General features: G+C 36.4%; 1 protein-coding gene across 6 annotated transcripts; it reads right to left on the reverse strand.

The window, feature by feature from the left end:
• Positions 1 to 17839: 17839 nt before the first annotated feature.
• LOC18430987 (brassinosteroid-related acyltransferase 1) lies at positions 17840 to 20985 on the reverse strand. 6 transcript variants are annotated; one of them, XM_020665231.2, is made up of 4 exons: positions 20878 to 20985; positions 20044 to 20246; positions 19096 to 19545; positions 17840 to 18512 (listed from the first exon to the last, which is right to left on the reverse strand). In XM_020665231.2, the coding sequence occupies exons 1-4, from the start codon at positions 20879 to 20881 to the stop codon at positions 18021 to 18023; spliced, it is 1149 nt and encodes a 382-aa protein (XP_020520890.1). In that variant the 5' UTR covers positions 20882 to 20985; the 3' UTR covers positions 17840 to 18020. The 6 variants fall into 6 exon arrangements, with proteins under 6 accessions (XP_020520890.1, XP_020520889.1, XP_020520888.1 ...); XM_020665230.2 differs by having other exon boundaries at positions 20044 to 20249; XM_020665229.2 differs by lacking the exon at positions 20878 to 20985 and adding an exon at positions 20397 to 20481.
• Between the last annotated feature and the right edge of the window lie 2435 nt (positions 20986 to 23420).

Genomic DNA, 23420 nt, shown 5'->3' on the forward strand with positions numbered 1-23420 from the left:
TTCTTTAAAATGAGAAATGCTTTCTTTCTTATTTTTAAATCTCTTTTGAGTATTGGAAATTCCTTACTGATGTTTTTACTTTCGATCTGGAGTGGGAGAGGATTTGTTATGGTTTCTTCCATTTTGTTTTAACTTTTTGGAAAGTGGGACCAAGAGGTTTTACTAGATATTCCAAAAATGGGATGTGATGATATTTCTTAAAAGAAAAAAAAAGTTCGAAAGGTGACAAATGGAGCTATTAGTCATAATTGTACGAGAAGATCCTTTGAAGCTCGAAATCTAGCAATGCAAAGCAACAGTGCCATAGAATAATGGAAGAAAGGAATTGAAAAGAAATCATGGAAGCCTACTTTGTTATGGGTGTTGAGTGGAACAATGTTATCATATTCTTTTGGGAGGGGTGTTCGTTTGGTTAGAAAAGGGTATTGCATCGGTTTTCCTGCAGATTCTCAAGATTTGGAACGAGTCTGTCTGTGATTTGTCTCTGAACCCCGTCTCTCTAAAACCTCTTGAATTTGTAACGCTTTTCATAATTCAAAGGTGGGTTTTGAGTAATCTCTATTTAATCTTTTGGTATAAACTACCTTCAAGAGATTGAGCTTTTATTTTTCCCTCTTGATTCTGGGCAGTTTCATAGAATCAGACATGCTAAACCTCAAGTTTGCAAGTTTTAACAAAATCAAAGATATCGAGTTGTTTACATTTTTTGTTTAGGAAAATTGTTTCATGGGCGGGGACTGCATTTCTTCATATATGGTATAAAGCATCCATCTCAAAGATGGATGTAAATAGGTGATCCATTTAAAAACAATTGAAACTAATGGTTCAAATGTTTTTTTAATAAAATTATTATTTTTATTATTTTTATTGTATTTTATTATTTATTTATTTATTTCATATTCATGATCTCTATGTTAGAGACTGCATGCCCTTAAAAATTAAGTTAAAAAATCCATCTCAAAAATATATTTTCAAGAGGACGACTCATTTCTACGTGGACACGCTATATGGAGTGACAGGGATATCTTAGTATCTACATCACAAAAGTCTATTGTGAGTGAACAGAGACCACTTTTTAACTGCATCATAAAAGTTGAGAAAGAGAGAGAGAGAGAGAGAGCAACTACATCACAAAAGTTGATTTGAGAGAGATAGAGTTTTGGCATTTGGGAAGCTATAGAGAGAGCGTCGTCTCCCAATAAAGTTAACAAATAATTAGCCTGGCACCTCCAAGTTACTACTGGTCATGAACATGCTCCAATATTACAAGCTCTCTAAGCTTTTTTAAAGCCACAATCTCTCTCCTCGGTAATAGTATTTTATTAGAACCGGATCGGTCATTGAACCGTTGAGGCTGGCTCTAGTTCAATAACTGGATGGACAAAATTTCAAAATATAAAAGAATTATAATTTGAAAAAAATGAAACATACTCAAGAAATAAAAAGTTCATATACGATTGAGGATTAAGCAATCAAATTAAGGTGCACCTTGAAAATCTACTAGAAGAGGTTGTTTCAATGTCAAAAAATCTTTAAATCGTTCATCTTGATCTCGAGATGTATAGCTATGAAAAAAAATGGATTACCGATCTAGAAAATAGTGCTTTTTGTGATACATTTATTGGGCCATAAATTTCAATATTTTCAAGTATTTATAGATCTACTCAATCTATAATATTTTTGAAGCTTTAAATTTTATATTTAGAGAAAAAAATAAATTTTCAGGTCATAACAAAAAATTTTGCTATTGAAAATTTATCTTTGGACACTATTTAGATGTACGCTTTACTGATTGTTTCGGGCTCAACCTTATGCAAAGCACACCCGCTTGTTTGAGCATCCAAAGCTGATTAAATATCAGTTTGACTAATAACCTAATCTTTATTTTAGACCAAACTTACGAAGGCAGTAGTACGAATTTCATGTAACCAGTTTGACCCGGTCATAATTACATTAAATTATAGCCAATTGAAATTTTTTTCAGCATTTTTTTTGTTTTCCTATTGCAAATGCTATCCAAATAAGTACAAAAAGAAAGCATTGTATGGGTATACTACCTCTTATCAAAATGTCACAATCGGTCTTACTGCAACACATGGCCCCTGGGCCTCATGTTCCATTTCGAAACACCTCGACATATGGGGTCGTTACCCATTGTGATTGGAGGATCATGTGGGGACATGAAAATTCAATTACTTTCACTCTCGTTCATGCTCCTCTTTGTTACAAAATGCGAAATTTTAATATACATTTGTCGCCTCTCAATATCTATATTGGGAATATATATATTGGGATTGTATATAATGAAACCGTTTACCTTTAGTACAAGGAAATCACAATTACTTACAACTATCTGATGTGAAATCTAATTGTTTGCGTATGTCATAGAGTACGAGAAAATTTCTTCTAAACTTTGAGCTTGGTCGATGAAATAAATATAGCTACCCAATTTCACATCCAATGGTCAAGATTAATTGTAACTACCTTATACAAAAGGTAAATGACATCATCTTATACTTTTCCCTATCTGCCCACAGGCTGACAGCTATAGTGTCAGCCAGCAGCTCATATTCAATCTGGGCTCAATCCATTGGTCACGACCTCATTTTGTATTTCAATTTTCATTTTTTTTATACAAATCAAAATCACTTGAAATTTTGAGTGTCTATTCTTCAAAAATAGAATAATCTAATTAAAAAATAATAATAATTTATAAAATATAAATTGACCAAAATACCTCTGAAATGTTTTGGGGGTATTTTGCTCAATTTATATTTTATAAATTATTTTTTATATTTTTATTAGGTGCGCCTTGATGAGAAGAATAGTATATTGTCAATATTACTAACTTTATTCATAAAGAAAACTTATAAAGCAATTACAAAGCCAAAAAGTACTTAAATCATGAGCCACTAACAATTCCTATATAAAAATACCGTTCTTAGCAACAAGTCGGTCTGCAATGTTATTAATTTCTCTATATACGTGTAAAAATGATGTTGAAAGAGTAAAAAAATTCCATTATCTCCACCAACACATATCTAAGAGACCAAGGTACCCTTTGCTTCTTTTTGCACCTGATATCGATTTAATCTCCCTCCACCACCAAATTTCCATTAATTTGGCTCTCCTTAAAGATCTTCAAGCCCTGCAGAAGTGAAGATATCTATACCTAGTTTCCTAAGACACATCTACAAGGTCCAGAATGATAGAAAAATGATATCCCCATATGTTTCTAAGTATTCCACTTACTCCAGTAGGTCCTGGATTCTCCAATGAACTTCCTATATAGGTCAACGACCATGGTTTACAAAATATGCCACATTGTGACACTTATAGACACCGAAATTGATGTTGATGTAACACTAGTCACAAGCCTTGTCGGTTTTTTGAGGCCTAGCTCTAAGGACTTTCTTAATTCGATGGCCCACCTTTTAAATTCAGTTTAGTTTAATGCATTGAAGTTATGTCCCATTGGATCTGTATACTCAATTTCTGAAAATGAAAGGTAGATGCAAGCAGTCATGTTCATGTTAAGTTTACAGCGTAATTGTTTTAAATAAATCTTAGAAATGGACCATTAGTGAATAATAACAAATGCAGCTTCTATGCCCAAAACATCGTTTCCATTTTTCTGAAAAGGGTTATTTGTCAGTATGCAGTAGCAAATCATAGTGTAGGAAATAATGCTTGCAGTAAGTGGAACATCTCTCTCTCTACTGGATGCTGGTTATCTTGTCTTAGTACAATGGAAGCAAATGATTTATTTCTTGCATCTGAATAATAGAATGCTGTTAAAATTTATCATTTATCAAGGGGAACTGATTCAAAATGGTTCCTCATCTCCACCGTTTTATTTCATAGATGACTTCTTCTACTATGATTTATAGAATTTACAGTTGGGAACTTACTTATCAAAGTCGCAATTGGAGATGTTTGATTAGACTTGATATTAAATAGGGCACGTAATTATTTAGCTATATTAAATAATAGAAAAGTATACAAAGAGACTATTTATATTTAGTACAAAGAGGTCACAATGATAGATTTCAAATTAGGTGGTTGTGAGAGTGTCATTGCTTAGATTCAAAGCTCCAAATTTTTTTTTTTCAAATTTTGTGTCACAATCCAAGATATCCAAGTAATAACCTCATTGTGACAAATATAAATAGTATTATAGTATACAATCCCTTATATAATACGTGTTTGTAGCCTAATTTATTGTCACCGTGACTATTATAGGCCAAACCTCTCCCAACTCAAACTACATAATTGACATACAGGTACGGATTCTATGAGTCAAAGTAGAAATGAGTCATCTTTAAAAAATCTATTTTTGAGATGGATTTTTGGACCTAATTTTTAACGACATGTACTCTCTAACATGGATATCATGAATATAAAAAATAAATAAATTTTAAAAATTAAAAATACTAATCCTATTAAGAAAACATTTGTTCTGTAAGTTTTAATTAGTTTTAGATGGACCACCTATTTACATCAATCTTTAAGATGGATACTTTATACTTCGGGGACCACAAATGTAGAAATGTAGTCCCCGCTGTATGAAACAATTGTCCTTGACATAAATGGCGCTGAGCTAGGCCTTAAAAAATTCCATTAAAGCCAAAGAATCAGAGCTAATTTACACATGGAATTTCCTTCCTAATAGTGTCAATATTTTGCCTTTTTCAATTGGACCTTCAGAGCACATTTGGTATGCATGAAAGTATTTTCACATGACAGAACTCCCCATATGATTAGATGTGAGACTTTTTCACACTTAGTGGTATCAGTGCATTTTCCCCTCTCAATTTAGCAGTTTATTAGTGTCAAAAAACTCTCACACCTAATCACATGGGGGAGTTCTTTTATGTGAAAATATTTTTATGAAATTATTTTCATGTGTACTAAATGTACCTTTAATTAGTATAGATATACACTACAACCATTATTTTGACCCCCCTTGTAACTTTAACAAGTCTCTTAAAAGGAGCTTAGGACCAACGGATTTACTTCACATAGCTCTTTGTTTTCATCAGATATGGGAGGTGCTTAGGCTGATCGCTAGATTTAGGGAATTTCGATGTACTTTGAAAACTTTAAAATAAAAAGATATATATAACTTGACACTTAGGAAATTTAGATTATTAAAGAGTTACTTTCTAAAATGTTGTGTATTTAATGGTTATTTTTATAAAATTTTGACTACATAAGAGGTTAGTTTTTGATAAATTTGCTGACATATTCATGTTTATGGGATAACGATTCGCGTCGGGATATAATGCATGTTTTGTCATATAGATAAACAAGGTTGTTGCGTGGTGCAATCTCAATGGTGGCTCAAAAATGAAAGAACAGTTTTTGGGTCCCTAGAAAGGAAGTGTGATTTCAGTCATAAATATTGTTGCCCAAACCCACTAAAAGAAATTTTTCATTTTCACCCTCACTAGCATGCTTGGAGCTATTGTTCACAAAATCGCCCGATCTAACCGTTAACAGCCTAGTTAGATCGGAACCGGCCAGTGGCCGGTTCCGGTTTTGGGCGGTTAGAGTGATCAACCCGTATTTAAGAAATTTTTTTTAAAAAAATGTATATAAATTTTCAAAAATAAAGAATTTGATTTGTAATGCATTTTTAAATATTCTTTATATTATGGTAAAGATTGAAAATTGTTTTCTTCATTAATATTCACTTCTATATTTTTTCATTTTTTTTAGAAAATTTTAAAAATAGCCCTTGAAAAATATAAAATAGGTTAAAATCTATTTTTTTCATTAATCTTCAACTTCATTTGAATGTGTATTGTTTTAATCATTTTTTATATGCTTTTCATAGTTTAGAAAAATAAAAATTTGTATTTTTCTTTTCAAGACTTGTTTGATCACCCGAGACTTGTCCGGTTAGAACAGTTGAATCGGTTGGTTTACCGATTAGGCCGGTTAAACCGCTTCCAAGCCCATGTTTGGTTAATCGCTTCGGTTCGATTTTGCTAACATTGCTTGGAGCTCAAGGTGGCAATGGGCTAGGCAGGACTTGGTCTGGGGTACCCTTGACCTTAGCATGGCCCAGGCTTTGCTAGAGCTGGGCTGGGGGACCTAGACAAAACATAAAGCACAAAAAAAAAAAAAAGATAAAGCCTCGCCGAACCAGACGGGCACTAGCCCTAGCCCAGCCCTGTGGCCTGATGCCGGGCCAGGTCTTGGCCATTGCCAGGCCCTACTTGGAGCTTCTTTTTTTGAGAGGGAAAAGAAAAACTTCTACAACTAGAGGTGCAAATAGTGGGTCAGAATTTGTTGAAAATCCTTTTCATCCATGTCTGAAGCCGACATGTTGAATTTTGAGGAACAAAGCCTTTATGTATGGAATGCTTTCAAATTTTTTCCTTTACATTTGTAGGTCAGGGTTGGGGGTCAATTTCCTTGTCCTATTTACACAGCCCAAATCAATTTTGTCGAGTCAAAGGAGACACCTCAAAGTCTGGATGCTTTGTGGAGTCGAGTTTTAAGGCTTTTTCTCATAGAAGGGAAGAAAATTTGAAAAAATCAAAAACAGCTTCGGCCACATATTATGATGCTAAAAGGTATTTTTACGCAATTTGGCTTGGTGAAAGTAGCCTCAATTACATAACAAGAAAATTCTCTTTGTCCATGTCTGACATGTTGGGTTTTGAGAAGCAATGGCATTATGATTTCCATTGTTTCTCTTTACTTTGTATAGGACACAATTTGTTTGGATTCAGTATGTCAATTTTCTTTTCGACAATTATGCTACTCAATTTTGTTGATTGCATAAGATGGGTTTTTTTCCAAAATCATTTGGGGTAATGCATTTAAGAGGTTTGAACTGGAGGTTAAGTAATGAAGCTTCCTAGACGACTTGGAAGGTTAACATTGCTTAAGAAGTTTGTGCACCATGTTCCCTACCCATTGCAGACGACCCCAAATAGTTGGGATAAATTTTATTCTAAAGTAGGAGTTACTTTTTTTAAGTTTTGAGTGCCTCTTTTTCTTTTTTTACAAAAAGGAAAATCATCAATTAAATCACATCTTTCGTTCAAAAAGAAAGGAGAAAATAAGAAAAATTACCAAAAGCCTCCCCAAACTTGGTCCTTTACGGCAGGTTCGGTATATGTGAAAATATTTTCACATGAAAAATTCCCTATATGATTAGGTAAGTAAGTTTTTTAACACCAATTGACATGGTGTAAAAAAATACATTAGGACCAATTAGTGTGGAAAAAACTCTCACACCTAATCACATGAGGGAGCTTTATCATGTGAAAATAAATTTAAGGAAACATTTTGATGCATACCAAACATGCCCTTAGAACAAGCCTTCTTTCTCACAAGCTACCATATTTTTTCTATTCAACTCTTCAACTAACCCTAGGGTAGGCAACCAGATGGGCCTGGGCCATGCCAGCCTGGTCGTAGCTCGGCCTTAGTCCCATAGAGCCAAGCCCCATCCTATTGAGGTTATGTCATTGCAAGGTCATGATCCCAGCATTTTAATAGCTCATGATCATAGTAAGAGTGTGCGAGAGTGACGTGACTCTATGTTTTTGGCGAACTGGGACCAAGAGTCACAAAAATCTCATGTCATGAGGATTGAGTGTGAGAGGCACGAGAAGGTTGAGGATTGCCTCTAGTCAAGGTCTGATAGCTTTATACCTCATGATTGTATGATGGCCAGGGTGACAAGGACCATAGCGTATGATAAGAGATCGACAATTTGTATTATATGTCCTATATAAGAGGCTTTAATACTTCAATTGGCTCCTAGATCTATTAGGGATAGGAATCCTAGGCTCTGTATCTAGGTTTAGCTTACAACTAATAATTCACAAATCTAGGGCTACTATAATTTTGTCTTTATACTCTACCTAATTTGATCGAAATAAGTCCACAAATCATCAGAAGTCCCACAACACAGGACTTGACTTTTGAAACTTTCCAAAAGTCAATGGGAGTAGTAGTGTGATATGTGTTGTTGGGCACACTCTGGGCCTAGCAATGAGCATCACATTGTTGGTCTATACTCAACTCCAGGTGATGCCTGATTCTGTGCAATCTAGCTTGGTGTGGGTTTGATCAAATTTTGATACCTTTTCAAAGTTCTGATTGATCTTTTTCTATTGTTTTTGAGCTATTCTAGATAGAGCTTAGATGGAGTTGGACATATTTGAGTTGATCTGGGTAAGCTTGGATATATTAGCATAAAGTGGGATAAACCTAATGCTTTTTAATTTTCTTCTGAGGATTTCCTAGGGACTATAGACTGTGTACTACAAGTTAGGGTATAATAGGATTCAGTATGCTAGCATGGTCCCTATGCTTTAGGGTTACATATTTATAGGAGTCTTTTACACCGAAATTTAGGGTAGGTATCTATCTTTGGCCCCACTTAGGCGCTCTCCATTCTTTGAGAAACAGATGAGTGGCAAAGAAGTAGACATCTAAGTCATTGGAATTTTACAATTGAAGAATTAGTCACTTGAATATCTTACACATGATTTATAGTGAGTTCTTACTTCTAATGCTTTTAGGCAATGCTCATTTTGTAGGCTCTCAGTAATTATTCCAGCCCTTTATTTCCAACACTTTAGGCGATGGACAGTTGTTCCTAGTTTAACTAGTTTCCTTTGCCCCTTAACTACCAACACTTCAAGGAAATAGTCAGTTGCTGCTAGTGTTTCAATCCTTAATTGCCAACAAATCGAGGTGGTGGTGAGCCTTTGACTAATTTTCCTTGGCCTAGATATTAGTTTTCAATTGAATTAGAGAAATGTGAATTAGAAATAATTATGGAACAAAATTTTGTCAAGTTCAATTCCCATTATCCCATGGCCCCTAACGCATTTCTATGGTTGTGGGATTTAATGGTTAGCTTATCTAGAATGGGTTTAGCGAAGATTTTACTTACTTTTTAGTTGATAATTCTTTGGTTCAAGCAATTATCATAGATCTCAGATTCATACTTTTCATCAACATGTATGTCCTCATTTCTAGGCACTAAACTAATTAGATTATTCTACTTAATTGCTCCAACTCCTTCACTTTTGACAATATTATAAGGGAACTTAGAAAAGGGATTGTATACATCGAGACCATTTACCTTTAGTATAAGGAGGTCACAATTACTTGTAACTATCCGATGTAAAATCTGATAGCTTGGGTATGTCATAAAGTTCGAGAAAATTTCTTTTGATCTTTGAGCTTAGTCAATGAAATAAATGCGGCCACTCAGTTTCACATCCAGTGGTCAAGGTTAATTGTGACCACCTTATACAAAAGGTAAATAGTCTCATTATATACTCTCCCCATAGATGATGGGGATAAATTTTGAAATATGGACTCGCATCAAGTTATGATTTTAACAAGAAATTAGAATTTTTGAAATCACTAGACATAGAGTTTGAAAGCATCCAACTCAAGATTTCTCTTGACATGAAGCTTTGAAAAATAGAAAATGAAAAACAAGAAATTTCTAAAGAGGGGAAATTTATTTGAAAAATGACAAGGATAGCAGTTTAAGCTCATGCCATTATTGAATGTTTTCTAAATTTTTTTCTCAAGGAAAAGTTTGCAAAGTTTTTTAAGAGCAATTTTAAAAATTTATTTTAGAAAAAATGTGGGTCTTTTAGTTTAGCCACTTGTGATCCTTTAGGTGGATTTATGAGCATGGCCAACCTTGGTTGGGATCATCGAGACCAAAAACCATCATGTACTCTTTTGTCTTCAAATCATGTGTCACAATCCAAGTAAGAGTTTTTTGAAGTCTTTGAATAGCCCTAGTGTCTTGGAATGTGTAAGATATTGCCCCGAAGTGTTGAGGATTCCTTTACACTTCAAAAATGTATCTCTATTACCAAAACTTTGAAGCTCAAATGGTTGACGTCCTTGGGGTTTACATTGAGAGTTTCTTAATCACGGTCCTTTAGACTAATACCCTTTGAATACCAGATTGGCATTGACTTGAAGAACTTTAAATGTCTTCTAATTTTTTTTAAGATTCCAGACACTTTTTTTCTTATTCTTTTTGTCTCTCTTGATTTATTTATTTATTTTAAACGCACAGGGTCCAATTCTGGAGTTTAGCCACTATATTTTTTTTCTTTTTCAATTTTTCTTGACCACTATATGACTTTGTGGGTGGTTGAAGCTGGTATTTGGATGTTTGGTGACTTCTTTTTACTTTTGACTTTTGCAGATGTTGCATTTACATGAGTTTGTCTTTTGGTTTGCTCTTTGTTTACAATCATAGTGCTTGTTAGGGAAGTCACCTTAAAAGTAGATTAGGACTTCATTTTCCTATCCCAGGTGGTAGGGAGGTTCTAATTTTAGACTTATTTCCTTTGCCACCTTGTCAACGATGGTCGCGAAATTCCCATTTGGACCTCGAATTTTCATACTTAGAATCATTGTCAGTTTCTTAGTCCTTCTATCTCATGCTTCGCTATCTAAGCTTGTCAATTTCCTTTTAAAGTCATGAATTATATAGTTAAACTGACCTAGTGCAGGGACATTAAAAGGTTTGGATGCATGGGATGTATTATCTTGTTTGTGGCTCCACGACCTCAAGGTGCCTGTTGATGCTTGGACTGGCGATTCCACAAACATGGGACTGAGAGAAATGGCCTTTGATCTTATTGTATTTGGGCATATTTTAAAATACTAGTTTTGAAAACCATGTGGAATTGTGTCATGGTGTTTCTTTGGGCTTTAACGCCCTATAGTATTGAGCCTAGGTCGTTATAAATGATCACTAGGCTCTTGAAATGGGGAAGTGACTCCTTATTCCATGTCGAATGACCTTTTCAGTAGGAACCTTGGGTTATAATTATTCATGAATCAATTTCATAGTGGAATCCCTCGTTGATGCTTGAGTTTGGGTGAAATCCTCGTATGAGGAAAGTAATGGTGTTAACAGTTGAGTGTTGTTGGCATTTTTAGATGCATAGGATAAGGACTCAACCTCACTTACTATCCTGTTATAGCATCATCATTAGATAAGACAGCTCCTATCGACTCACTAGATGGAGCTCCCCCTATTAGGTTTCTTCAACAGTGGGGACTTGTGTCCCATTAAATGCTCCTATTATTGAAGCCATGTCCTTGTCCCTGTTGCGTATCTTCGCTCTACATAGTTGAGTCATCTATTAGGTCCACCTTGAAAGATGACATGGCTGGATCATCTACAGGTGACTCGTTATCCCACTTATGTGCATTCTTTAGAAAATCTGGCGAAGATAGCTCTCTTAGAATGTTTAGGATATCAACTTCTTGAGGAGGTGGAGAATTTGGCTTTTCTACCTTTGCATTATCATGCGTTGAGTTCACCTTAGAGGGTGGTTTAATTAGATCCTCTAGGCTTGGCTCTTCATCCCACTTAGGTGGGTTTGCTAAGAAATTCAGTGAAGGTAGTGGAGGTGGCCATCATATGTATTCTAAGAGGAGGTTGGACGAGTTACGTCTGTATCAATGAGAACTGGGAATTTAGGTGCCCTACCCTTGGGTTATCATCCTTCATAAGTATATTTTAGTTCTTACGTGGGTATGTACCTTCTATTATGATTAGAGCTCCCCGTAGGATGACTTGTCCTTTGCTATAGTCTTAAATTGTGGATGTGGAGCTAAAGAAGATCTTTATTGGGATCTTGAGGATACCTAGCCATAGGTACTTGGATGATCTTATGCTTAGGTTTCTTTCATACGTGGATAACTTGATCGCCTTGTAGGTTTGTAACTTCAGCTTCTTCTAAGGCGGCTGAAGTTGCTTCCTCTATTCCTTTATTTTGAAGATGCTTACTCGTGATCAACTTCCATCATGGGTATGTTGTGCTCTTTTGGGAGTTTGTCTCATCCAACACCACAAGAACTCCCCACAGGATGATTAATTATCCAATTTCTTCTTGTATTCTGGATCTGGGACTAAGGCAATTATCTTCATCATTGTTTTGAGGATCCCATAGATACAAAGACCTTGGGAAGATCATTCTTGGCTCGATCTTCAATTATGAAATTTTGGGTCAGAATCTTTTTTTTCCTTAACTCCATATTGAGTAATCTATTAACTTAATTTAAATTCTCAGTTTGTCAATTATGCCTTACTTGATTCCACCACTAGAGGAAGCTTCATCACTGTAATACTCTTTTTGGGGTGTCACTATTGGTTGATTTTCAACAGAAACAACGATGTTATTTGCTTGTTCATAAAGTGAAACTCTGTCTAATATAGAGTCGAAAGAGAAGGAGCTACCTTTACTAAAGAAGGTTTCACTCTAGGGTGATGTTCTCGATAATGATGCAGACCTTTGCAGGATTAGTGATTATACGATATCTGTTCCCGGAGGCAGTGCTTTGGAAATGCTTAACAAAGTTTCACTATCATTTTATCTCATCGAGGTGAGCTCTCCCATCAATACAGTTTGGGGCTTCTACCATGGTAATGAGATTCAAATCTTCGAAACATTTCATCTAGAGTAGCGTGGAGATTGTCCCTCATAAACTCTCTCAACCATACTAGAGGACCTCTTGATAGACTATGTGTGAACATCGTCTTCAGTTGGATGGGTCAAACATAAAGGGTCGATACTAAAAGTAGATAAGTGGTGACATGCATTTCTAGGTCACCCTTCATAGAGAAGTTATTTCAGAACTCGAGAAGGACAAATCTGATGGGAAAATATTCCATGCCTTTGAGAGTCTCGTAAACATAATATTTACAGGTTGAAACATCTTGTACCCCTACTCTTGCTAGTTTTCCATGAAAATCCTTCATGGTCGGTTCCATGTTGGTTGCCTGGGTCCTTGGGACTAGAGTAATTTGATTATCTGGCTAGTTGCGTAACATGGACTGGTATGCTTGACCTTGGGGAATAACCTGAAATGATTAGACCTGCAGTTGATAGATCTGAGCCATTGGGATTGTCTGATATGGTTGGCCTTGATGGATTGACTAACCTACTAATGATCTCGCTACTTGGGAGAGGTTGCTAATCCATTGAGTTGGTTGCACTTCAGATATTGACTAATCTATTGAGCCAATTAATATAATCTATTGAGCCAATTAATCTACCCCAGGCGTGGACCTCAAGGAATTGACTTGCCAATAGGGTTACCAAGGTTTCTTTGGTTGATCCTAGCTGAGCCCACTACCTGGTGCTTGGATGGTGTGACATTGACTCACTGAGTTTTGTAATAAAGCTTCCTAGATAGTGTGCTCACTAATAGGTGATGAACTAGAGCTAGGTCCACTCCTTTCTTTGGTGCTAGATCAAAAAAGGGAGGGAAGCCTATGATTTCTACTTGATGGCATAGGCCCTTGAGTTGAATCTTAGCCTAGAGCCAAATCCTTAACTAGGTATTCTACACCTCTTGTGTGGTTCTTGGTTTCAGTGTTTAGCTGGTAAATGACCCTTAGGGTTAACCTGATTTGGGTCGACTTGCTCAAGGATACTAAGGGTTTGTATTTTTGACTTGCCTCGACCATGATGAATATGTCAAATATTCTATCCTTGATTAGCTTGGAGGAAAGCCTACATATTAAGGTTTATTTGGAATTGCTTTATATGAAGGCCTTGCCTCCACTTGTGTTAAATTAGAAAGTTGAGTTGGCTCTAGTTGTATCACGGTAACTAGAGACATAGCTAGGTCCTATTTACCTTTTCTTTGACCTCTTGATGGCCCTATTTGCCTTCTCTTTGACCTCTTGACCTCCTGATTCGTATGGTTACCTATCAACTAGCCTAAGGCTATTGAGGGTTTGCACATCTAGCCTACCTTGGACATGCTAACTAGAATGAAGGCTATTCCTTGAACATTGGAGAATTGTCATGGTCTAATCCCTTGAATATTCAGGATGCCACGACTCATATAAACTTATGGATCCTCAATAGTGGTTATAAGAATTACAGATTTGGAGACCAAGACTTATTATAATGATCCCATGTGGACGAAAAATACTGGGACACTATGGATTTGAGGAGCACTAGTGAGGTGCCCTCCGGACTGGTGACTTGAAGCCCTAGACCTAGACTAGGATGGACCATGGACTTGACTGGACCTCACCTTGTTATGGTCTTGAGACATGATCCTATGTTACTTTTATTTGAATTAGGCAAACACTACATGAAAATATTTGAAAACTTTTACCCTAATTTGTTATGTGTAAGAAGGTTTAAGAGAGGCTTTCTAACTAATAAAAAGTTGAAATGCAGTTACGTTTAGAATACGACCACATATGTCTTAAGCCACCCTTATGGATATTGTCATGGGCTCCTGCTATTGTGATGTGATATTAGGGAAAGGCATTGCATAGAGGTACTTACAATTAAAGTCGTGCAATCCCCAACTATCCGATTTCTAAAAGTCAAGTGCCCTTTTTAGCTTTAATGCCAACTTTAGAGGTTTTAAAAAATTTGACATGGTTTTATTGGAGCTTGTGTGCAAGGTGTGCAGAAGAGCACACATGGGCATATGTAAAAGATTTTGACAAGCACATAATATTAAGCAACCAAACACACAACGAAAACATAGAAGATACATGCAAAATCTCAAAATTGCAACTATGACATAAAAGAAAGCAAGATATAGTTATCAATTTTTTATTTTTTTATTTTGGAATTGAGAAAGATTAATAACATAAAAATGAAATGCGGCCCAAAAGGTTTTGGAAAGGACTAGACACATCGACATAGATTGTGTCATTGTATAACTCTAATAACGTAGACCGGGCCGCTGGATCCAAAATCCCAGCAAAACAAAGTACGTTACTGAGAAATTATCCTCTCCAGGTCCTCTGCTTCACCCAATGTTACACTCTAGTTCATCACATTGGCTATTGTAATGGACTTTCAAGGTCATTTTTAGACTGGTTTTCATGCCTTTTGAAGCCCAATGTGCCCTACAATGGGCGCTAAACTATTTACATCCAAATCTAATAAGATCATAAATAAAATCCATTATGATTTATGCTTTAAACTAAATCAATTGAACTCGGTAGAAAAGAGTAGGTTTTATCGAATTACAGTGCATGAGAAGATATATTTATAAGAACAACATTTCTCCTCATATATTGTGGGCAGAGCTAGCACGAAATAGAATAAAAACGACAAAGAAACTAGGAAAAACTTAAATAAAAAACAAACGAGTAAAGAGTAGAAACAAAAAATAAAATAAGAAAGACAAATATTACTTACTTGAAAGCCAATTCCTCAGGCATGGCTCCTTGCGTTGTTGACTTGGATTAGACTAGCGCTTAAAGAGTATTCATCATCCACCCTAGATATTTTGCTTGAATCTAAGAAGTTGCCTAAGGAATATTCTTTCCTGGGTTTGACTTCTTAGGGTATGTTCGTTCAAAGCTTTTCTAATTTAGGGTTTGCTTATGGCATATGTTGCCTAAGTCTTTGGTTTTCATATCTCAATGGCTATTTTTGGGCTTCGTGGCTGTTAGAATAATAGAAAATTGGGGCTTAAGGACTTCAGTTTCTAGGGTTTAAAGGGCCAAAGATTAGGGATGACGTAAGTTCTATGTCTCCATAAGTTTCTACAGTTATATTTTAAAAGGTACCACATAAGGGTTTATACATGCTTCCTTTGGCTTCTAGATCTAATAGGAATGGGAGTCCCAAGATCTGTCCCGAGTATTGACTTTTGAAAAAGAATTCAGAATTCTAGCGCTATTTGAACTCTTAAAATCTCTGTAGATCTATCTTTGAACTCCAACCAAATTGCTTTGAAATAAGCCAATATATGGATAGAAGTCTCACAACATGGAAGACTGGACTTCTTGAAATTTTTTGAATACATATGAAGCAGCAATGCACACTATATCGATGGTCCAAATCCAACGTTGGATGATGCAAGAGTCACTATAGTGCGATATGGTGTAGGTCTGATATGATTTTAATACCTGTCCGTCGTGCTTATTGGTCATTTTCTACTATTTCTAAGTTGTTTTGGATAGTGCTTAGATGGAGTAGGGCAGATTTGGATTGATTTGGATAAGCTTGGATAGATAAGGATAAACTGGGATAAACAAGAGCCTTTTAGGTTTTCTCGAAGGATTTCCAATGGACTATAGACTATGAACTACAAGTTAGATTGTACTAGGATTCACTTCGATATTATGGTCAGATAGTTCATGGTTAGAGGTTTCTAGGAATGCTCGAGTACCAATCACTACAAGGAGTTCTTGCGTCGTGTATGAAATTCCCTTTTAAGAGAATCGTTTATTTGTTTCTCATTTTAATTTTATTGCATTTATTATTGGGAAACTTAAAAATATGCTCATAAGAGATCAACAATTTCATATTCTACCTTTGTCTTTTGATTTAATTTCAAAATACCCATAAAACAAAATATGGTCATGATTTGAAATAGTCGTAAATGGATAAAATGTTGAATGTTTCCTATAAATTTCTCTTTATTATTTTATGTTTTCTTGTATATAAATCTATTTTAGAAATAGATCAATGTTTTTCTTTTTGAAAGGTTCTAGCAAAAAAATTGTTATTGTGCACAAAAATGGACTTAGGATTCTAGAGGTTCTAGCATGCGGGCCAAGCCTGCATATGTAGAAATGCAATGCCTCTTAAATTTCTATATTTGAAATGGATTTTTAGACTTAATTTTTAAGGACATGTAATCTCTAATATGGAGATCATTAATATGAAAAAAATAATAATTTAAAAGCCAGAAATAATAATTCTACTAAGAAAATATTTGGAACGTTAGTTTCCATTATTTTTATATGGAACACTACTTGCATCAATCTTTAAGATGGATGCTTTATACTTCTGGACCACATATGTAGAAATGAGGTCCAGACCGCATGAAACAATTTTCCTTCTAGAAATATCAATTTTTATGTGCTTCTAGGATAAGTAGTACCTCTCTCCAAAATATAAAAGTAATTGTTTTCTTCTTTGTTGGGTAATTCACGAGAAAACAGATTTCTTACTTATGATAAGAATGAAACTCAAAACATCACATTGTAACACATTATCACCCGGTACTAAAGTGGGCAAAAGTGATAGTTTGGTGAGTATCTAAGCTAGCCAACAATTCAAATTAATGCGAAAAGACAAATATATATGGTCATCATATGCCACATACAGCTAATAGCTGTCACTATGATACTGCAAGCACGGGGCTTGAAATGCTAAGCACACCTACTTGCCTACATAGAGGAGGTGAGCATCCCCGTCGTTTAAGTAAAAAAACAAAATGTGCAGTTTGTCATTAACAATGCTGCATACACACTTTCATTTTCGGGCCCAGTTCTTTGCTCCCTAACCGTTGCACCATGAGAGAGAGACCATTAAGAGAGAGAGCACCAATTGTTGGTGTCTTTCGAAGCAAGGAAAATTGTTTCATGCGGGCGGGACCGAGAGGTATAAATAGGTGGTGGTACATCTAAAAACAAGTATGACTAACTGTTCAAATAGTTTTTTATTATAATTATTATTTTTAGTTTTTAATTATTTTTATTTTTTTTATATTCCTAATTTCTATATTAAAAATTATATACTCTCTAAAAATTAAGATAAAATTATATTTAAAAAATATATTTATTAAGAAGCCCGCATTTCTACAATACGCAGGCTGGCTACATAGAAACCGGATCCTTCTAGTAGTGAACATTGAGATGCTCTACTACGTACTCCAATTCTCATTGCAGAGGGTGTGTGCCAAAGAGAGAGAGCACATAGATTGAGTTATATCATTCCTTGAGAGCCTGATTTCAATCCATGCATGATATACAGAGAGAGAGAGAGAGAGGATACACTAATTGTGCAAGAGAGACTAATTGTGCAAGAGAGAGAGAGGGTATGCTAATTGTGTTTGTCATTGAAACTTTAAGTGACCTACTCTAATACTAATAAATACATAAACTTGATTAGAAAGGAAATTATTACAACTTGAAACCCTAAAACCTATGGAACTGTGGCGCAAAGGTATTTCATCACAGCCCAAAAACGAGGAAAACAACTCTCTCTCTCTCTCTCTCTCTAAACATGTAGGAAGCAATGGCTAAAAGCATTTGCAATCTGCAAGGGCAAACCCAAGCTGACATCAATCGCCCCCTCTTCATTTGGAGCCCTCATCAGAAAAGCAGACTGGGGGAGAGGAGATGGCAAGAGAGCAGCAGAAGCTGCATGGCCATGGCCAAAGTCTGCACAGTGAAAAGGGAGGTTTCTAAGGTCTGAAACAATAGTTAGCTCCGGCAATGGAGGTAGAGATTTCTGTGGAGCATCAAGTGCAATCAAATATGCCCTAATATACTCATCAGTGATTGATTCTTTGGCTTCTCTAATCTTGTAAGCTGTTGTTGAAATGGGTTCTTCCTCTAAGGCCTTGGCTGTGGTGAAAATGGAGGCCATGACATATGCATTGCCACTAAATTCAGTAGAGAGAGGAGGAACCACTTTGGCCCTTGCATCCATTGAGAATTGGAGGCATACCTTATTTTCTCCCCTCAGGCCTAGTGATTTGCTTCTTACCTGCATGATAGGGCCATGAGAGAGAGAGAAAAATGGACTGTAACTGTACCAACAAGGTGGAGTGATAGAGGGATTTTATAAAAAAAATGGAGAAAGAACTGTCAAAACTCAATTGCAGAGAAACGTATGTGAGAAAGAGGGAATGTAATTTGTATGTTTTAAATGCAATGGACAACTATGAGATGACAAATATCAATTGTAGAGAGAAAGAAGAGAGAGAAAGAGAAGAGAGAGAGAGAGAGAGAGAGAGGGAGAGGAGGGCATCAAGGACAAACATGAGATGACAATACCTGGAGTACCAGAAATCCATTGTGGGGCAGGAATATTACCTCTGGGATAAGGAGACAATTCAGTGAAAAATCATGGAAAGATAAACAGGTGCCTCTCAATTCAGCCTTACTAATCATTTCTGCCTACTTTTCTACTCATTCCATTTTTTCATGCTCTTTTCCATTCTTGAGAGAGAGAGAGGAGAGAGAGATCAATTTTAGTTTTCTAGAGCGAGTGAGAGAGAGAGAGAGAGAGAGAGAGAGAGAGAGAGAGAGAGAGAGAGAGAGAGAGATCAATTTTACAGTTTCCTTACCTTCCACAGGTGAGCTGCCACCACCTCAAAGGTGGAGAAACCAGAAAGAGGCCCTCTATTGCTCACTTTTCTTTTCAAGCTCTCTACTATCTCCTTGCTCAGCCTAAAGGTTTTGAAAGCATAGTTATCTTCCATAGCTATAAAATCCATCTCAGAGAACCTGCACCTTCCAGTCTTTCTTTCACTATCACCACATGCTGATGCCAATTCAATGAGGTGGTGAAGGTGATCAAAAGCTGGAACCCTAAAAACCCCATTTTTACCAAGTTTGGAACCCTGGTGAATCAAGAGATATCCCCTTTCATGAACTGGCATCAATTGCTCTGAAACTTCATTTGATGATGCTCTCAGAGCCCATGATCTTAGGAAATTGAAGAAGCCTTTTCCATCAAAGAGAGAGTGGCTTGCCCCTACTCCTATGGAATATCCACCACATCTAAACCATGTCACCTGCATGCACAATGACACATTTGAGCCCTCAAGACCTAGAAAGATGAAACCTCTCTCTTTCTCTCTCTAAATTTGCATTCCCTATCGCAATTTAATCACCTCTCCCCAAGTAATTCTCTATCCCAAAGTAATTCCCAAAATCTCTCTCTAAGAATGGGCCGTAACCGAGTGCTGGTCCCCCTAAGCTGGGTTGTAGGAGGGATGGGCTGAAAGCGGTCCTAGCATTTGGCTTATACACAAAGTGGCCGCTCTCAGGACTCGAACCTGTGCTCTTGCGTTGGCTACCCATGGCCCCTCTCTCTCTCTCTTTCTCTCTCTCGTACCATAAACCCTAAAGTAAAAAGCCTTCAAACTCAACATAGTACACAAACACAAATATCTGACAAACATAGTCTGAATAAAAGGAAAAAGAGAAAACTTAAAAGGCAAATAACTCATATCTTCTAAACCTAAGACCCTGCATTAACTATTTCCCCCTGAACTTGAGCTTTTCCTTACCTGAACAACCACAAGAGGCATATCAGAGAAACCCCCATTAAAACCAGGCTTGTGAACAAGCTTTTCATAGAAAGGCTTGTACTGTGTCAATTCTCCAAGCTGTGATATCTCCACCTCTGTTTTTGCTTCAACCATTAAAGCCCCTCCATTGTTACAGAGGAGATCAAGCTTTCCATTAATGGGGCTCACAGTGAGCCTACCAGCTGCTGGGTACCACACATGTAAAGTTATTTCAAGAGAAGATCTCAATGTATTGAAAAAATTGGTATCAAAATTTAACTTTGCCTCATAAAAGTGCACTGAGTACATGAACATGGGGCACTTTCTATCAATATTAGAGAGAGGCAACACACCATTTTCGCTAAGAAGAGGACTGGGTCTCACAATTACAGTCTTGTTGATCTTAACCTGAAAGTCATCATAGCTTCCCATCTCTCTATGTTCTCCAATAGCGAGAGAGAGAGAGAGAGAGTTGAAGAGAGAGAGAGAGAGAGATGAAGATAGAGAGAGGAGGGAGGAGATGGGTTTATAATAAGGAGACAAAGGTTCCTTACAGTGAAAGCATTGAGAATATGGGGTGCATTTTAAAGGCCATGAAAGAAGGAATGTAAGGTTTTGAAGAGTGGAATGGGAAAAAAATTGTGTTATCAATTCAATGGTTAAGCAAAAGATGTTATAAGTTGAATTGATAGTAGTGGCACATCACTCAGGGTAGAGAGAGAAACTTAAAGTGAGGGATGATTGTTGAGTATTAAGTTCATATAGAGAGTAGGACACATATTGTGGGGTAGGGGAGTAAATGCATGCTAATGTATATGGAGCATAATAACTTACTCATTTAATTCCAACTTGTAAGGGTGACAAATGACACCGAAAGGCACTGTAGAGAGAGAGACCCCTAGGGATCTTTAGAGAGAGAGAAGAAAGGAGCTTTAGAGAGATAAAAAGAAGTAGACCACTAGGGGGTCTTTAGAGAGAGAGAAGTGGAGAGCTTGAGAGAGATAGAGAGGGAGAACAGTAGGGATATTTAGAGAGAGAAAGAAAGAGCATCATGGAGGTTTAGAGAGAGAGACCACCATGGCCGTTTTGCTGGTGTTGGTGGGTCATGGTGTTGTCGGCATGTCTCCTCAATGGCAACAACCGGACTGTGCAGGTTTCTCTTTTGGGCCTCAACTTTGGCTCAAACAAATGGATATGTTGGGGTTGCCTTTTCTCTCTCATCAAAGCATTGAATAGGTGAAAGAGGTCGTTAATTTGGGGAGAGAATGTATTCTGTTTCACACTTTTGCTTGTGCTCGGTTTTCTTATCTCTAGCTTTTTGATTTAGACCGCACTCCCTTCCAAATTATTATTTTGCCCCACTGTCTTTGCCACCTTTGTACCAGTCCCTTTCTTCCTAACCCAACGCCTGCATGGTACCGGGCCGGGCGGGGTCTGATCCGGGCTTTGTCCGGGCTGTTTTTTCCCTAGTCCACGCGGCCCGAGTCCCCATAGGCCGACCCGGGACCTTAGTGGTGGACCTGATCCGGGTCCACATATGGGTTTAAAAATTAGGCCCGATAAATTGGGTTTGGGTATGGTAATATTTTTTGGTTCCTAATATATGAAATATATTTAAATATAGTAAAATACATATATATTTTAAGTTTTGGATTGGATCCGGTCAAGTCTGGTTGGGATTTGGACCCGACCCGTTGCCATCCTACCCGTATGGCTGGCCTAGATAAAATAAAACAAAAACAAATATAAGAGCCAGCCACCGGCCCTTCCGTACTTTCGTTGTAGTTGCCTGGCTATAGCTCGGTTTTCGGGGCTATATTTTGTAGCCAAGTCCTAGTTTTTTTTGTGAAAATTGCATGAAAACCCTCTTAAAAATAGATTTTTTAAGCACTTTACCTACCCTATTTCAGTACCAATTTTCAATTTTGTCGGACCGTAGCTCACAAATGCCTTACTGCTCATTAATCTAGAAATAAATGTTGGACCGCCTCTTCTAAACTTTGAACCGCCATGATGAAGTGCCAGACCGTTCCAAATCAGTGACTTAAATGCCGGACCGGCTCTTCCAAACACTGGACCGTCATGATGAAATGTCAGACGGCCATGGTCAACATGTGAGGCAAGAGAGGGTGAGGGTATTTTAGTCTAGTGTGAGGCAAGAGAGGGTATTTTAGTCTAGTTTTCCTGTCTTTATTGAGTTGGAAAAAAAGTTTTAGAAAAAGTTGCGTTGGGGTAAATTGGGTTTTATACATTTATTTTTTTATTTTATTTAGTGGGGCCGACCTGGCAATCCAGCCCATTGCCCCTTGGCAGTGTGTTTTCCGTGCACATACGTAATATTGTAAGAACATTGATGTTGTCATGTATGCATACGCACATACATCAACAAGAGGAATGCTTTTAGGACCACCCATGTTACTTGTGCCATCCATCGTTTATCTACATGTGCCATTATTGGTTGTATGGCATGTATGTACAGGACTTAATTGTTGTACCGTCATTCATGAATACCATGGTTGTGTGTCAACATACAACATGGGCCCATATTGATGGGCCTTGTTGCGAATATATGTATGTGTTTTACTTTGCATATAGTTCATAGTTGAAAACTGAAACTTAATAGTTTTGATGCTTATGCCGTTGAAAATTATATTTTGAAGAATAGTTTAGTGAATATTCTACTCTCGAGAGAGTATAATGTGCATTTACTCTCTCAAATAAAACCTCACCTAGGATTAGTTTTAGGATCTCAAATTTTGGGAATATAACCTCTTTAACGCATAAATTAACCTTATTAAAAAAAAAAAAAAAGATTTCCTCATTGCACCCTCTAAGCAATTGAAAACAATAATGAATAGAATATCTTAAACTTTTATAGGGTGATATCTAAATGTTAGAAAATATTAATTTTTTTTTTGGAGAATAATGATCTTGTGATTATAAGGTGGTTAATAAAATTTTAAATTACAAAAATGCTCTCAAGTAGGTCATCTAACCTAAGGAGTAGATCAAACCATGCTCCCACGGAGTGTAGTATACATGCTCTTTACAATTTACTTATTTACCAAATAGTATAAACAAATTCATAGAAAAACTATAACCGTTTACTTGGTTTTTGATGAGTGAGGTTTATGTAAGATGCCCTCTTTATACGATATAAATAAGGCACACATTTTCATTTTGTCCGATAATGTAGTTCAGATATCGAAAGCTTTAGAATGACTTTAAAATCTATTATTATCTCTAATTATGAAATTTACAATTCTAAACGAGATATAAATCAATCAGAACTATAAAATACTGAACAATTTTAAAAATAGACAGTCCAGATAATTTATTATAAGATTTACTATTTTTAAGACTTGAGATTTTTTTTT

Source organism: Amborella trichopoda, chromosome 12 (assembly GCF_054954075.1).
Source record: "Amborella trichopoda isolate Santa Cruz 75 chromosome 12, AtrichopodaSantaCruz75HAP2 v2.0, whole genome shotgun sequence".
Classification (NCBI taxonomy): Eukaryota; Viridiplantae; Streptophyta; class Magnoliopsida; order Amborellales; family Amborellaceae; genus Amborella; species Amborella trichopoda.

What these genes read in the sequence shown, in the direction of transcription:
- LOC18430987 (XM_006841125.4), bottom strand. Translation starts at nt 20,475, where the DNA reads ATGGGAAGCTATGATGACTTTCAGGTTAAGATCAACAAGACTGTAATT. An exon ending in TGCCTCTTGTGGTTGTTCAG is followed by an intron (nt 19,546 to 20,043) that starts GTAAGGAAAAGC and finishes TTGTGCATGCAG; the next exon opens with GTGACATGGTTTAGATGTGG. An exon ending in TGGCAGCTCACCTGTGGAAG is followed by an intron (nt 18,513 to 19,095) that starts GTAAGGAAACTG and finishes CCTATCATGCAG; the next exon opens with GTAAGAAGCAAATCACTAGG.